General features: G+C 50.2%; 1 protein-coding gene across 6 annotated transcripts in view; it reads left to right on the top strand.

The window, feature by feature from the left end:
- SULF2 (sulfatase 2) overlaps window positions 1–13,615 on the top strand; it is a 432,620-nt gene that overhangs the window by 243,702 nt on the left and 175,303 nt on the right. For all 6 annotated transcript variants that reach the window (XM_086932614.1, XM_086932611.1, XM_086932613.1 and 3 more), the window contains exon 6: window positions 3,565–3,715. In XM_086932614.1, coding sequence (XP_086788740.1) covers window positions 3,565–3,715 — 151 coding nt within the window. The remainder of the gene's footprint in view (window positions 1–3,564; window positions 3,716–13,615) is intronic.

Raw genomic sequence — 13,615 nt, 5'->3', positions numbered from 1 at the left:
TAATGAAGTGTCCAATTCTTTGCCGGGAAACAGGCTTGGATCCCAGCAGAGGTGAGGGGGATTTAATAACAATAATAATAAATATATAATAATTATATTATAAAAGCAGCTGGGGGACCGTCTGCTTACAGTAATGTATTTACAGTTCTTCACAAATGGGTTACTGCCCTTGTGATTGAAGTTTGTTTCTATTTTTTCCACAAACAATGTTTTCATTTATTCGTTGGGAGGACACAGCCCATAGATATGGTTTTGGGCTTTCTGTTCACACATTATACTTCCTTACTCATCCTCCAAGAATTTACTGAAAACAATGCTCTGAATGGGCTGAACATCACCACCCATAGATTACTGAAGAGTTGTACAATTTTAAATGTAAATGTGTGTATACTTGTAAACCCCATCTCGGGCATCCTGGCACTGTATACCGCTGTGGAACCCTTCCTGGCTTTCCCTGTGAGATGCCCCCTCAAGGTGGAGGCCAGGCATCCTTAGCGCTGTTGAGGCCGTTGTGGAGATTAAGCAAGCTATTGCCCATAGTTGCAGAGTGGAACCCATGATTAGAAAAGGCACTGAGGCGAGAATTATCGAGTCCGCGGACATTGAGCCCAAGACCCTGCCGTGTCAGGAATTGAACCCTGGTCCCAGGCCTGATCTCTGCTTCAGGGTCTGCCACTTCTAACCAGTGAGCCACACTTCTCCACTTTACCACATTAAATTAAAAGTTGTATGGCAAATTTTAACTCAGTGCCTTTGAAGAGTAACCATTTATACAGGACCAGATTGTCAGGTTACATTTGTAAAATGAGAGCATCGAAGTAAACAAATCATCAAATGGTTATGTGTTTTGGCCGATACTTGCTAATTTTATCTTATCTGGTAGTGCAATTTTTTTTATTTCTTTATAGTTGTAGCCGGAGATTAAATTAGAAACTAACATTAGATTACATCTGATTTCCTTAGGATAGAGAACGGGTTGAAGTAAAGCATTTCTTTCATAGGTAAAAGTTACAAGAATTATAACGTTTTCCCAACTTCAGATCAAATGGGGACCTTAGCTATGAAGTAACCATTAGCGGTTACCATCAATAACACTTGGTGGGGCGGGGGTAATAATAAAAAAAACATAAAAGAACTTATCTGCCCCTGATGACAGATGCCGCCTCGGTGTTCCTCTACTCCCGCCCCTTCAATGCTTCCCTGCTCCCGTCCCCGCCCAATCACGACCCTCTTCTAACATGAGAGCAGTATTGTGATTGGCCCGAGCGGGCTGCAATGCTGCTCAGTTAGGACCTCGAAGCCTGTGCTGGTTCTCTACCCGGCTGTGCAACACAGCCAGGTGGAGAAATGCTAAGTGCGCATGTCTGTTTGGCTGGCCTAAAACGGCTGGCCAAACAGACATGCACACTTAAAGTGCACTTACCCTCCTCCTCCCTAGCTGACGACGCTGGACTAGAGAGCATGGCCCCGCCACGCACTCGACTCAGCGGGCTGAGTAGAAAGTAAAAAAATAATATGATAATAAAATAGTTTTATTATCATTTTATTTTTAATCTGTTGCCTTTCGGCAGTGGAGCGACGCTCCTATGCAACCGCCCCTGGAAGTAACATGTGTGATGGTAATCCATGAGGAATCTGCTCTCATAAGCCTTAAAAAATTAATGTGCCCTACTCTAGCTCCCCTGATACCTCTTTCGGGGAATGAATTAGGTCTGAGGTGCCAACCTTGGAACCAGAGGACTGGCGCCATGCTGGATTTTCTGGATAACTGCTGGCTATGTAAATGGGTAACATTTCAATTTATTTGGTTCATCAAATAAAACAATATTTAGAATTGTGAGTCTTCAGTTTCCACAACTTACACGGGTATGGATTTAAGAATTCATAAACATTCCCCGGAGAGTGGCAAGAAAATTAGTTTAACATAAGTCAATTTTTCCTCTGTTCTTTTGTTTTGTCTGAGAATAAAATAGCTTTTTCCCAAAATAAAAACAGCTGCTTAGTAATTTTTAGTGTTTTCCTAACTCATTCCATCACTCGTAAGGGATTTACACTGCCCTTTAAAGGAGAACATCTAAATGTTTTGAAGGTGGTAATTAATTGTAAAAAAAAAGTTCTTGAATATCCACAAAAAAGTATAGTAAGTGTGCATAGATTTTAGAGTATTCATGCTCTTAAATTCTTACTTCGTACTCTTAAATTCTTACTTCCTACGCCTGATAAACATTGTGGGACCGATTTTTAAAGGAAAATTCCAATCTTATGAGTCTCTTACATCTAGAAAAGTTCCTATCTTACTCCTGTTCTCATGTTTCCCATTCACAAAATGTTATAATTGCATAAAACATATTGAAAATGATTTTATGTAAATTAATATCTCTCATATGTTTGCCTTAATGATGCCAGCATAAATCCATTCAACAAAAAATAATGCGTTTATAAAATACCCAGGTTAAAACGTAAAACATACCATTGTCATACATGACGTGAGGGTTGTGCCTGGACATTTGCTGTCAGTCCCTCCACCTGGGAGCACAGTTATGATCAATTCAAATGGCACATCATCTTTACCATATTGGATGCTAATCGAGTCCAAAGATAAATATACACCAGCACCACAGGATTCATGCATAAACATATGGCCCAAAACTGAAATATCAACATGTGTGCAGTCCACAGAACACAACATGAAAATATCATTCTAAGCCTAGCAAATGCATGGACATGCTACATCATGAAGCATCTTTCTTTACCTTAATTACAAGTGACCTGACAATTGTGATGAGGATGGAGATGGGTTACATCACAATTCTAGGGTACCGCTCTAGCGCCAAGGCATTTCACTTGCCAATTGAACGTACTGCAAGTGGGCAAAGTTGTGGCGGACATTTTAGGGGAAAACATGTGGCAGATTCCCAACTGTTATTCCCCAAAATCTCAGATTTCCTGTTTTAGGAGATTCTAGGATTTCTTGAAACGGTAAATCCAGTGAGGGGGGGTTGAACGATTGAGGTACCAGTCCACTCCTATGAGGGCCCTTAAAAGGGTACCTTTGTTAACAATTGTCAGTGGTACTGTTACTCAAATGCACATTTATAGCTTGCAGATTTACTTTCATTAAAGCAGCTTTAAGGGGAGGATGTGGCCTAATGACCAGGGCAGTCGACCTCAAATCCGGGGAGCCGGGTTCGAGTCTCGGCAACGACGCTCAACATCCTGTGATTCTGGGCAAATCACTTAATCTCCCTGTGGCTAACAAAAAAAAATGTATGTGTCCGTCTGTAACGCAACTGGTGCTCATGTAAAGCGCTCCGATACCTTCGGGTCAAGTTTGCACTATATAAAACTCCGGGCGGGGGGGAAATATGATAGATTAAATATGTTTCTATTTCGTAGAAAGAAACTCGAGCCATGCAGTTTTCCTTGAGAGACATACACAGAAATCAAACCATGATAATTTTGAAATTACTTTGGACTGCAATTTTCTCAACAAATGAATGTCACCTTTTTTATTTATTGTACATATGAAGTAGTGTTTATCATTTTTTTTCTCTTTCTATGCAGCACCCCAAGTTATAACTATGCTCCGAACCCCGACAAGCACTGGATAATGAGGTACACGGGGCCCATGAAACCGATCCACATGGAGTTCACCAACATGCTGCAGAGGAAACGCCTACAGACGCTCATGTCTGTCGATCACTCAATGGAGAGGGTAGGTACCTACCTTGGCCTCTGGCCAAGTACAACATAGTCAGTCTTCTGGAGTGCCGTCATTTTAGGTGTTCTAAGAAATCCTTTTCTGTTTTACGAGCGAAAATAAACCTTATTTCCATTGCCTGCGTCTCAGACTTGGCGATATTTCAAATTTGTTGGTAGAGTAAGAGAAGTAAACCCAAACTTCCCTCAGAAGACGGACCTAACATTTGACCTCTGTCTTTGAATGCACAAGGGGCATATTTACACGCTCTTACCACCACAACAATGTCACTTTCAGTGATGTTGTGGTGGCGATAGGGGCCATGCCTAATTTACAAGGCAGTGTTGTGCAGCACACATAGAAACAGCAAATCGCCAATGATTGTTTATGTGCAGGAAGGTTCCCTTCCTGCACATAAACAATCCTTTAAGAAAATGCTGTTTTGTAACTTCTATGTGTGCTGCATTAACCCCTTCGCAGCTGGGCAAATTCCCATGCTGTGCTGGGGGGCGGGGGGGCGCGCACAGCGCCCCTGTGCTCATGACGAGGTCAGCTCGTCATGAGCCACGGTGGTCGTGTGCTCATAACGAGCTGAGCTTGTCATGGGGGGCGTGGCTTAGCACGCGAAGCAAATGGTCGCCTGCGGGTAGAGCTCCGTGCCGAGTTCCCCTTCCCGGCGCTGTTATCCGGGACAGTTCAGACCTGAGACTGCCGAAAACCACCGGCGAGTGCCCCACTAGATCCGACGCGGCGCCTGTCCGATTTTGGCGCGGATCGGACTTGCGAAACCGCACCGGGAGGTGCCGGCCGCCCGCGGCCGCGAAAGTTGCCGCCAGCCCGGGCGCGGACCCAGGAAACACCGGGGATCCGGCAGACGCGGTAGGCCCAAAAACGGGGCCGACACCAAACACCAGCGGACCACGCACCAATGCACCGGAGGCCGCCCACCCCCCACGACGGTGAGGAACTGGGGTGAGGCGACCGCACTAACACGGCCGGACATCCCGCGCACACACTAGGGCGGATCGGCGGGAGTGCCCTGGAACTGGCGGTGGCCGCTAGGCCTGGACGCGTCTCCCCTGCGACGGGAGCTACACTGACCCACACGCACAGCGGTGCGGAGAGGTGAGCGGCTGGGCCTCGGACACCTGGGGAGCTGGAGGTCAGTGGAGGTTGGGGCACGCAACTCGGCACTCACCGGCAGCCACGCGAACCACGACACGCGGGACCCCGGTCACAGGCAGCACTCACTGGCTCCACGACGCAGCACGGCCTGCACCCACTGGCGCTACCCCAGGCACACACCGTGGGAATAGCGACGGCCTGAGGGAACGAAGACCTGCGCCGCCTGCGACCCGAGCGAAGCTAGACGCCGAGCGGCTGCCACACGAGCGGAGCCAGTCACCACGCCGGCGCAGCACACAGCCCGCATGGACCCACACGGACCCTGAGCCCCTTGCCACAAACAGGCTCGTGACTCACAGGGGGCACATCGTGGAACAGCGCCGTACACCCGGCGACGCCCAGATATACCACGCAGCACCGAGGAGCGAGGCGCCCAACAACTGTCTACCCTCCCAGGAGCGAACGAGTGCCACGCAATCACCACACAGGCAGAGTCTACCGATACCAGCAGCCGAGTCCCCACCGGCAGCCGACGACCCTCATCCACCCACCCGCCATTGGCCAGGCCGGACAGAACCAAGCCGGGACAAGGAAAGCGGACTCCCCATCGGACGCCGATGTCTGGCGGGACCAGGGCGCGGACCGGCACTGGGGGCGCGAGGCCTAAAGGCGAAATGAACAAAACTGGCAAAACTACGGACCAGGACCAAACGGCAGCGAAACTCGACGTCATGCTAGCAGCCATGGAGCGACTGGAAGAATCAATTCAACTCACACGCACCTCCCTGGCCACTAAGATCGACAGTGTGGCCATAGACCTCACGCATCTCCGCGAAGACCACAAAAAGCTCGCTGACCGCACCTCGACGCTGGAGGGAACCGTGAAAGAGCTCCAACCCCAAGCCAGCCAGACACATACCCACATACAGGACTTGCTGAACCGAGTGGAGTTCCTAGAAGACCGGGCCGAGGATGCAGAAGGCAGGGCGCGGAGGAACAATGTACGCCTGGTCGGCGTTCCGGAGAAATGGGAAGGGAGAAAACCGGAGGAACACATGGAAAAATGGCTGACATCCATCCTGCCTGAGGGCTCACTCTCGCCTCAATTCGTGGTGGAGCGCGCCCACAGAGTCCCGACCACACCCCTGGCTACGGGCTCCAACCCAAGACCCATGCTCCTCCGTATCCTGAATTATAGAGACCGGGACTCCATACTGAGAGAAACGCGCAAACTTGAAGAGGTGAGGATCGAAAACACCAAAGTAATGTTCTTCCCGGACTACACCATACAAGTACAGAGGCAGAGACAATCCTTTCTAGCGGTGAAGAAACGCCTGCGCCAGCAGGGCCTACAGTACTCCTTACTATTCCCCGCGAAACTCAGAGTGATAGCCGGGGAGAAAACCCATTTCTTTACAGACCCAGATGAAGTGGAAGCATGGCTGGACAGTGGCACAGACACAGCCCCCAGGACCCCGGCAGCCCACGCGATTGGACGCCAATCTGGCGGGAATAGGAGACGACGGCGCCCGAAGCAGCGGGCGCAGGGGCGCACGAACGGGCCAAGGAAGATGTCTCCCCCTGCCGACGCTACGCAGCAAGAAAAACAAGAAGCCCTCCGACTTGTGCGGGAACTCAGCCACTCCCCAGCGCCCAGCGACCCAACTGGCAGCGGCACACAAGACCTCCCAAGCGACGACGAAGCAATCTACGGAATGTCGGACTCTCCAGTGACAGATCCAGGACCGGATGTCACCCCCCAAACCTCGGAATACATCGGCTAACTGTCTCCCAGAACATATCCACCAAGACTCCCACAAGAACACTCGAAGGGCCATCCGCGAGGAGATCGCGGACCCAGACTGAATACGCCTGGCCCGACGAGACCTCCGGAAAGCTGAGAGCCACGATTTGCCCTGGTGATGACCCAACGGACGCTGAGCAGCCGGCCCCCCACTCCTGTGGCCAGCCATCCTGCTGCACGCTAATCAAGACACGTAATGTATGGCATTAAATGTTGGTTTTGCACCTATAACTTTTAAGGTTGAGGCTGACTCGGGCCTCCACATACCCCCCGGGAAGGGGAACAACCCCTATACGATGATTCTACAAACACTTAGCCAGCTGCTACTGCTAGCACTGCACGGCCGCCCCCAGAACTGAACTAAACTTTGTTACTCTCCTTGAGAGCATGGACGGGAGCACGTTTGCCCACCGACCTTTTGGTATTTCGCATGTTTGCGATGTTCATTGGCTAACTGTTCTATTGGCCACGTTAGCTGCCTGTTTTCCCCCTTCACAACACTGCAATGGCGTGCGGGCCAATCAATATTCCTTACGAACTACGGGCGGGCGGGGGGTGGGACGGGGAGGCCGCTCTGGGGAGACCGTCAATACAAAGCAATGTCTGTGATCAACATATGCACATGGAATGTGAGAGGGATGCACACACCGTCCAGACGGTATCAAATATTCTCATACCTCAAACGCCACAACGTACATATTGCTCTCTTACAAGAGACGCACCTCTGTGCAAAGGAAGTCACTACCTTACGCCGCAGATGGCGTGGCCACCTATATGCCACACACCACTCTTCCTACGCTAAGGGGGCGCTGGTATGGATACGTCCGGGCACCCCATGGATAATGCAAGACACCCTGGTGGACCCTGGGGGGAGACATGTAGCGGCTAGGGGCAAGATAGACGGGAACCCGATAGTACTAGCCTCGATATATGCACCCAACACAGGGATACAGGATTTCTTAACACAACTGTCCAATACCCTGGCGCCATGGCATGGCATACAGTGGATACTGGGCGGGGACTATAACTGCACACTGGACCCTTCCCTAGACCGCTCCCGTCCTCCACTCCCTAATTCCCCAGCTCTTCACGCAGCGCGAGCCCTCCTAGATTGGTCCGTGCAATGGGACCTACTCGATGCATGGCGCAGCCACAACCCAGACGCCAGGGCCTACTCCTTCCACTCAGGGGCACACAACCTGCATGTACGCCTAGATAGGTACATGGTATCCAGAGACCTACTACCGGCGATACGAGACACGCAATACATGGGCCGCACGCATTCGGACCATAATCCACACTTCATGACACTCGCCTGGGAACAGCCGAGACCACCAATCCCCACCTGGCGACTACAACCAGACCTCTTGCTTGACGGCACATTCAGATCCTCGATAGGGGCACAAACAGCACAGCACTTCGAAGATAACAACAATACTGCCTCCACACCCCAGATAGAGTGGGACGCGTTCAAAGTGGTCCTGAGGGGGCTATGCCTCGGCACCCAAGCACACACCCGCCGACAGCTGGAAGCAGACCTGAAACGGCTAGAAAGGGATTTGCTGCACAAAGAACAAGAGGCGACGGGAGGGGACGAAACAGAGCTGCTTGAGGCTAGGACGGAACACGACAGACTGATAGGCAGACTAAAACAAGTCAATTTCACCGCACACTCAGCACGCACACACCGCTACGGCGACAAGCCGGGCAAATTACTGGCCTGGCTGATAAGGCGAGAAGACCGCTCCGCCCCAGTAACGGCCATAAGCCCTACTGCGGACACCGTGGTATACACCCAGGCGGACATACATGCAGCCTTCGTGGCACATTACAAGACACTATACCAGTCACAAATGGCCAATCCGCAACCGGACATCCAGGCATACCTGGAGGAACTCACACTTCCCGCCCCGACTGATAACCAACGAGATGAGCTCGGAGCACCGTTGGTAGCGGAGGAATTACGTGAGGCCATATTCGCCCTCTCTAACGGGAAGACCCCTGGCCCGGACGGACTGCCTGCAGAATACTACAAAGCATATTCTGACATCCTAATTCCCGAACTGCTCAGAACATACTCGGCAGCTCTAGACGACTCATCCTTACCAGCATCCATGAACGAAGCCATACTGGTATCGCTTCTCAAACCAAACAGGGAAGGGACGCTCCTTGGGTCATATAGGCCGTTAGCCCTGCTCAATACGGACTACAAAATCCTGGCATCAGCATTGGCTCGTAGACTAGCGGCCCTGGTACCGGCACTGGTACACAAGGACCAGAATGGGTTTGTCCCAACGAGATGCACCTCCCAGAATATCCGGAGGCTGTTCCGGGTGCAGGAATACGCAGCCCAGACGTGGCCAAGATCGGGTTGCCTGGTGCTGGACCTGGAGAAGGCGTTCGACTCTGTCGAATGGCCCTATTTATCGGCAGTGCTACGTAAGTTTGACCTGGGTGATGACTTTCTAGAGCTGGTGGGCCTGCTATATGGGAAACCTGAGGTGAGAGTACGCACTGGGAAACTGGTCTCAGAGTCCATAAAGGTCAGAAGAGGCACCAGACAAGGTTGCCCACTTTCCCCATTACTATTCTCCCTGGCGATCGAACCACTGGCTGAACGGCTGCGCGCCAGCGGAGCACGATGGGGCATCCCGCTAGCAGACGGCACGCATGTAGTGTCACTATATGCAGACGACTTACTCTTGTATATCAAAGACCTTGATAATGTGCCGCCGGAACTGTCGGACATATTCCGCACGTTCGAATCGATGTCAGGCCTCAAAGTTAACTGGGCCAAGTCGGGGGCATATTCGTTCACCCCCGACGCTCCGGACCCGGTACTCCACATTAATAATGAACGACTGCCATGGTACCAAACCACGTTTAAGTACCTGGGCATTCACATATACAGGACGCCCCCGGATATTCTGGACGGCAACCTGACACGGGCCATATCGTCTGTTCGAACACAGGTCGCCTTCTGGAAAACTCTCCCCATCAATGTGCCAAGCAGGGTAACCTTAACGAAAATGATAATACTCCCCAGGCTCCTGTATTACTTTGCCAACCTCCCACTCTATATCCCTGTCCGCATATTCAGGGAGCTGGAGTCCATGCTCAGAGATCTGATCTGGAACACAGGCAGGCCAAGAGTAGCACTGACGAAACTCTACAACCCGGTCACTGAAGGCGGCGCAGCGGTCCCGAACCTAGAGCTCTATTACCTAGCAGCACAGGTGCAATGGGCGGTAGCCTGGATTTCAGGCAGGAATCTCGAGGACACGGCTACGGCCACAGACATCCTTTCCCCACTGCAGATACATACCCTATTCCACCCGCTGACGAGCCCTAGGAAACACTCGCAACTACATGTGGCTGTGGCCACGAAATGTTACGACAGATGCTTACGCCTCACTAGAACCACCATACCGTACGCGCCAGCGTTACCACTCCTGGGCACCCCCAAGGCCACGTCAGTCGTGACAGAGGCGGCACTAGCACAGTGGACCCACGCAGGCATAGAAACTATGGCAGATTTGTACGCAGATGGCGCCTTACTTTCCTTCGAGGCACTGACTGCTGACACGGGACTGCCCGCGGGACAATTCCTGCAACATGCCTCAATACTGCGGACACTCACGCAGAAATGGGGGAACATCGCTGACGAACCGCCCACACACCAGCTAGTACAGTGCATGCACGTGATGGGCAACGGGACACATGTGGTGCACTGGCTGACACAGGTGCTACTCTCGCACACTCAACACACATTGCAACCTCTCCGGGACAAATGGGCGGTGGACAGAGGGAAGGCATGGACGGACAAGGAGTGGGCGGCGATACTCTCAGGCCCCCGCAACATTCCCCGTAATGCACGCTTCAAACAGATCCAATTTTATGTCCTACACCGCGCATATCTATCCCCGGACAAGATAAACTTGTACTTCCCGGGCACGGGAGCCAAATGCCCGAGGTGTGGCACGGAGGGAGCAGATCTCCTCCACATGCTGTGGCAATGTCCCCAGCTTCGGGCATACTGGCACTCGATACTCACGCTACTGAAACGATGCACGGCAATGCCGATCCCGTTCTCATGGGAGGCGTGCCTCTTGGGCCTCTTCCATAGGACCAAACTAAACAGGGTGCCTTCCCGCTTCTGGGACCTTGGCCTCATCACGGCCAAAAGACTCATCACGAAGCATTGGAAGCGGGCGGCACCACCAGCGGCGGAACACTGGCGCGCTTCGCTAGATAACTGGGCGAAAGCGGAAAGCATATCATTACATAATGAGGAGACGGCGGGATTGCGTAAATACCCCATAGCGGCTCTCTGGGACGATATGATCCGCTCCTTCCACAATGGACCCCAGGCACCAGACACTCCCGAGAGACAGACACCCCCGGATGAGGAACATAGCGATGACCAACACACTCCAGGCGCCGCAGACGATAGACACAACGCCCATACACCTGACCCCTAGGCACCCCCTCTTCTCCCCCCCCCGGCTCAGCTGACACGCCAGGATAGCTGCCACCCTCCTGCATCGCCAGCATAACTCCCGAACATGCAAGGTCAGACACGAGTCCGCTGAAACACTACTACCGGGCCCTCCCCCCCTCTCTCCTCACCCCCCCCCCCCTACCGTAGGCCCCACCAACTGCTGCACCGCACACCGCACGACCCCAAGTTTGACACCCCTTTCCCGTTACGCTTTTATTGAAGTTGCTTGATTGGCAGGGTACAATAACTAAGATAGCATGATCACGCACTGTTTGAACGTTGACATTCTCAGCGAAATGTTGTGATATACTCTGCGGACTACTCCATGATCTATGTATGCATTACTTTGACTATTGAATCTTCATACATCGAGACTCTGTATGGAATATGCTTGTATTTTTTTTTCTCCTTTGCACTGAATAAAAGATATATTTAAAAAAAAAAAAAAAAAAAAAAATAACGAGCTGAGCTTGTCATGACCACACCCGTTTCTTTAGAACGTTCGCACAGCAGGGGAATTAGCCCAGCGTGCGAGCGTTCTAAAGGTCATGACGAGTTCAGCTCGTCATGAGCACAAGGGCACCGTGGCTCATGATGAGCTGAGCTCGTCATGAGATTCGAAGGGGTTAAGCAGCAAACATAGAAGTTACAAAACAGCATTTCAAGATTGTTTATGTGAGAAGGAGGGCTTTCCTGAACATAAACAATCTTCCCCTCAGCACAGGCACCCTTGCACTATGGTGCTCAATGGTGCAAGGGTGCCTGCGTTGGCGGTAGGCAGCTTAATTTAGCATCAGCACAGGGGGAAACGCAGGGCTGCACCCTATTCTAGTATATATGGTGCAGCCCTGAGTTTCTAAAGTGACGAAGTGTGTTTTTAGCCTTCTTGACTTAACAACACGCTCTGCCACTTTATTGTAAATATGCTCCACAATGTGATGCCCTAGCAAAATACATGGACATTTTATGTCATGTTATTAGTTTAAAGTGTTGTATTACTCCCCAGAATCAAGCAGGCATGGCCATTTGGTCAACAGAATAAAGTTTATTGTATCATAATTAAAAATAGGAATTAATAGAAAACAAAGCAGACAAATCTCTCGCCTCATAAGACGCCTGAAGAACCATTAAGGAGTTTCAAGTGACAGGTAAGAGACGGATTGATGCCACCTACTTTGGAAATTGATGGTCAAGGCTCAGACCCAAAGGCCAATTTTGTTTCACCATAAAGTTCTCAAATTGCTTGTTTTTATTTTTTTCTGTAGTGTGAACATGTGATCCTGACATATGGGGCAAATTACAAGGGCTCTTATTTTTCAGATAGGGTCAGAATTGAGAGTTACCTGCCCTATCGAAATTAAAAGATCTGCGGGTTTACCTTGGATCCGGTGTGTTTCACCCTGTGGTTTCGGCATGGCTCTGGGCAACCAAAGGTTCTCTGTTGTCTCTGGGCACAGAATGATCAGGTCCTCAAACTTCAGGCCTGGTAATTCCGGGACCAAAGACACTGGACCTAAAGACTTGTGAATAGCTGCAGGGACTGCAGGCAATCATTGCGCCCAGACCCCATGAGACCCCATGAGCCCTCATTTTCCAAACATGGAGGAGCATAAAAGGCTCCCTTCACATGAAGTAAAAGAAACTCTTCCCTCCCGCCACTCCTGCACCCCTAGCCCATGCAAAAGTCCCCAAAACTTAGTTTGAATTAACAAAGCACATGATTCCTAGTTTGGTATGAACTTCACCACTAACTTATAAATAATTCCTCTCAGGAGGACTTTGTTTTCCATTGTACTTCTGAAATATTCCCTGATAGCTGTATACCATTTGCATCCCATTCAAGTTTCCGACCCAACCGTTTTGAAAAGTATATGCCAGTTCTCAGTAATAGATAAACTTAAAATAACTTTCTTCTAATTATCTTCTTTGGTTTCCAATTTCAGCCGCCTAAATGCATAACCTGAGCTGTAAAATCCTACCTCCTCTCTTAATATCTGATAGGCCCTTTTTTATGCTTGATCGAGAGGTAATTGACAAGGAGGGTGGAGTCTGTTGCTGCATTGTTAGGATCCTCTGGTTTGAGAGCATTAAAGGCTGTAGCATCTGGGGGCAAGGCACTACCAAGCCTAACAACAGATAATCCTCTTAACATAACTGAATGTGGAAGTTGACATTTTATTTGTTATTAGGATTTATTTGGCAAGTTAAGACATCTTTAGTGATATGAGTTCAAGTGCATACATTCTCTATTCATGATATGGATGAATTGCCATGCAAAGATGGCTAATACACTTAAAAGAAAATTACAATATATCCTAGGTATATCCCCCAAATATTAGATGATTGCCCCTGGGAAAAGCTGAATTTTAAGGCCACCGCGAATATTATCCACTTGACCAGGCGTGTTCAATGTAGGACCAGGATAGCTGGATCCATGCCAGATTTTCAGGATGGTAATGGTTTATGTTAATAACTTTAATTTACA

The sequence above is a fragment of the Lissotriton vulgaris genome, chromosome 7, assembly GCF_964263255.1.
Source record: "Lissotriton vulgaris chromosome 7, aLisVul1.2, whole genome shotgun sequence".
Classification (NCBI taxonomy): domain Eukaryota; kingdom Metazoa; phylum Chordata; class Amphibia; order Caudata; family Salamandridae; genus Lissotriton; species Lissotriton vulgaris.
This window is presented reverse-complemented; position numbering and strand designations above follow the sequence as displayed.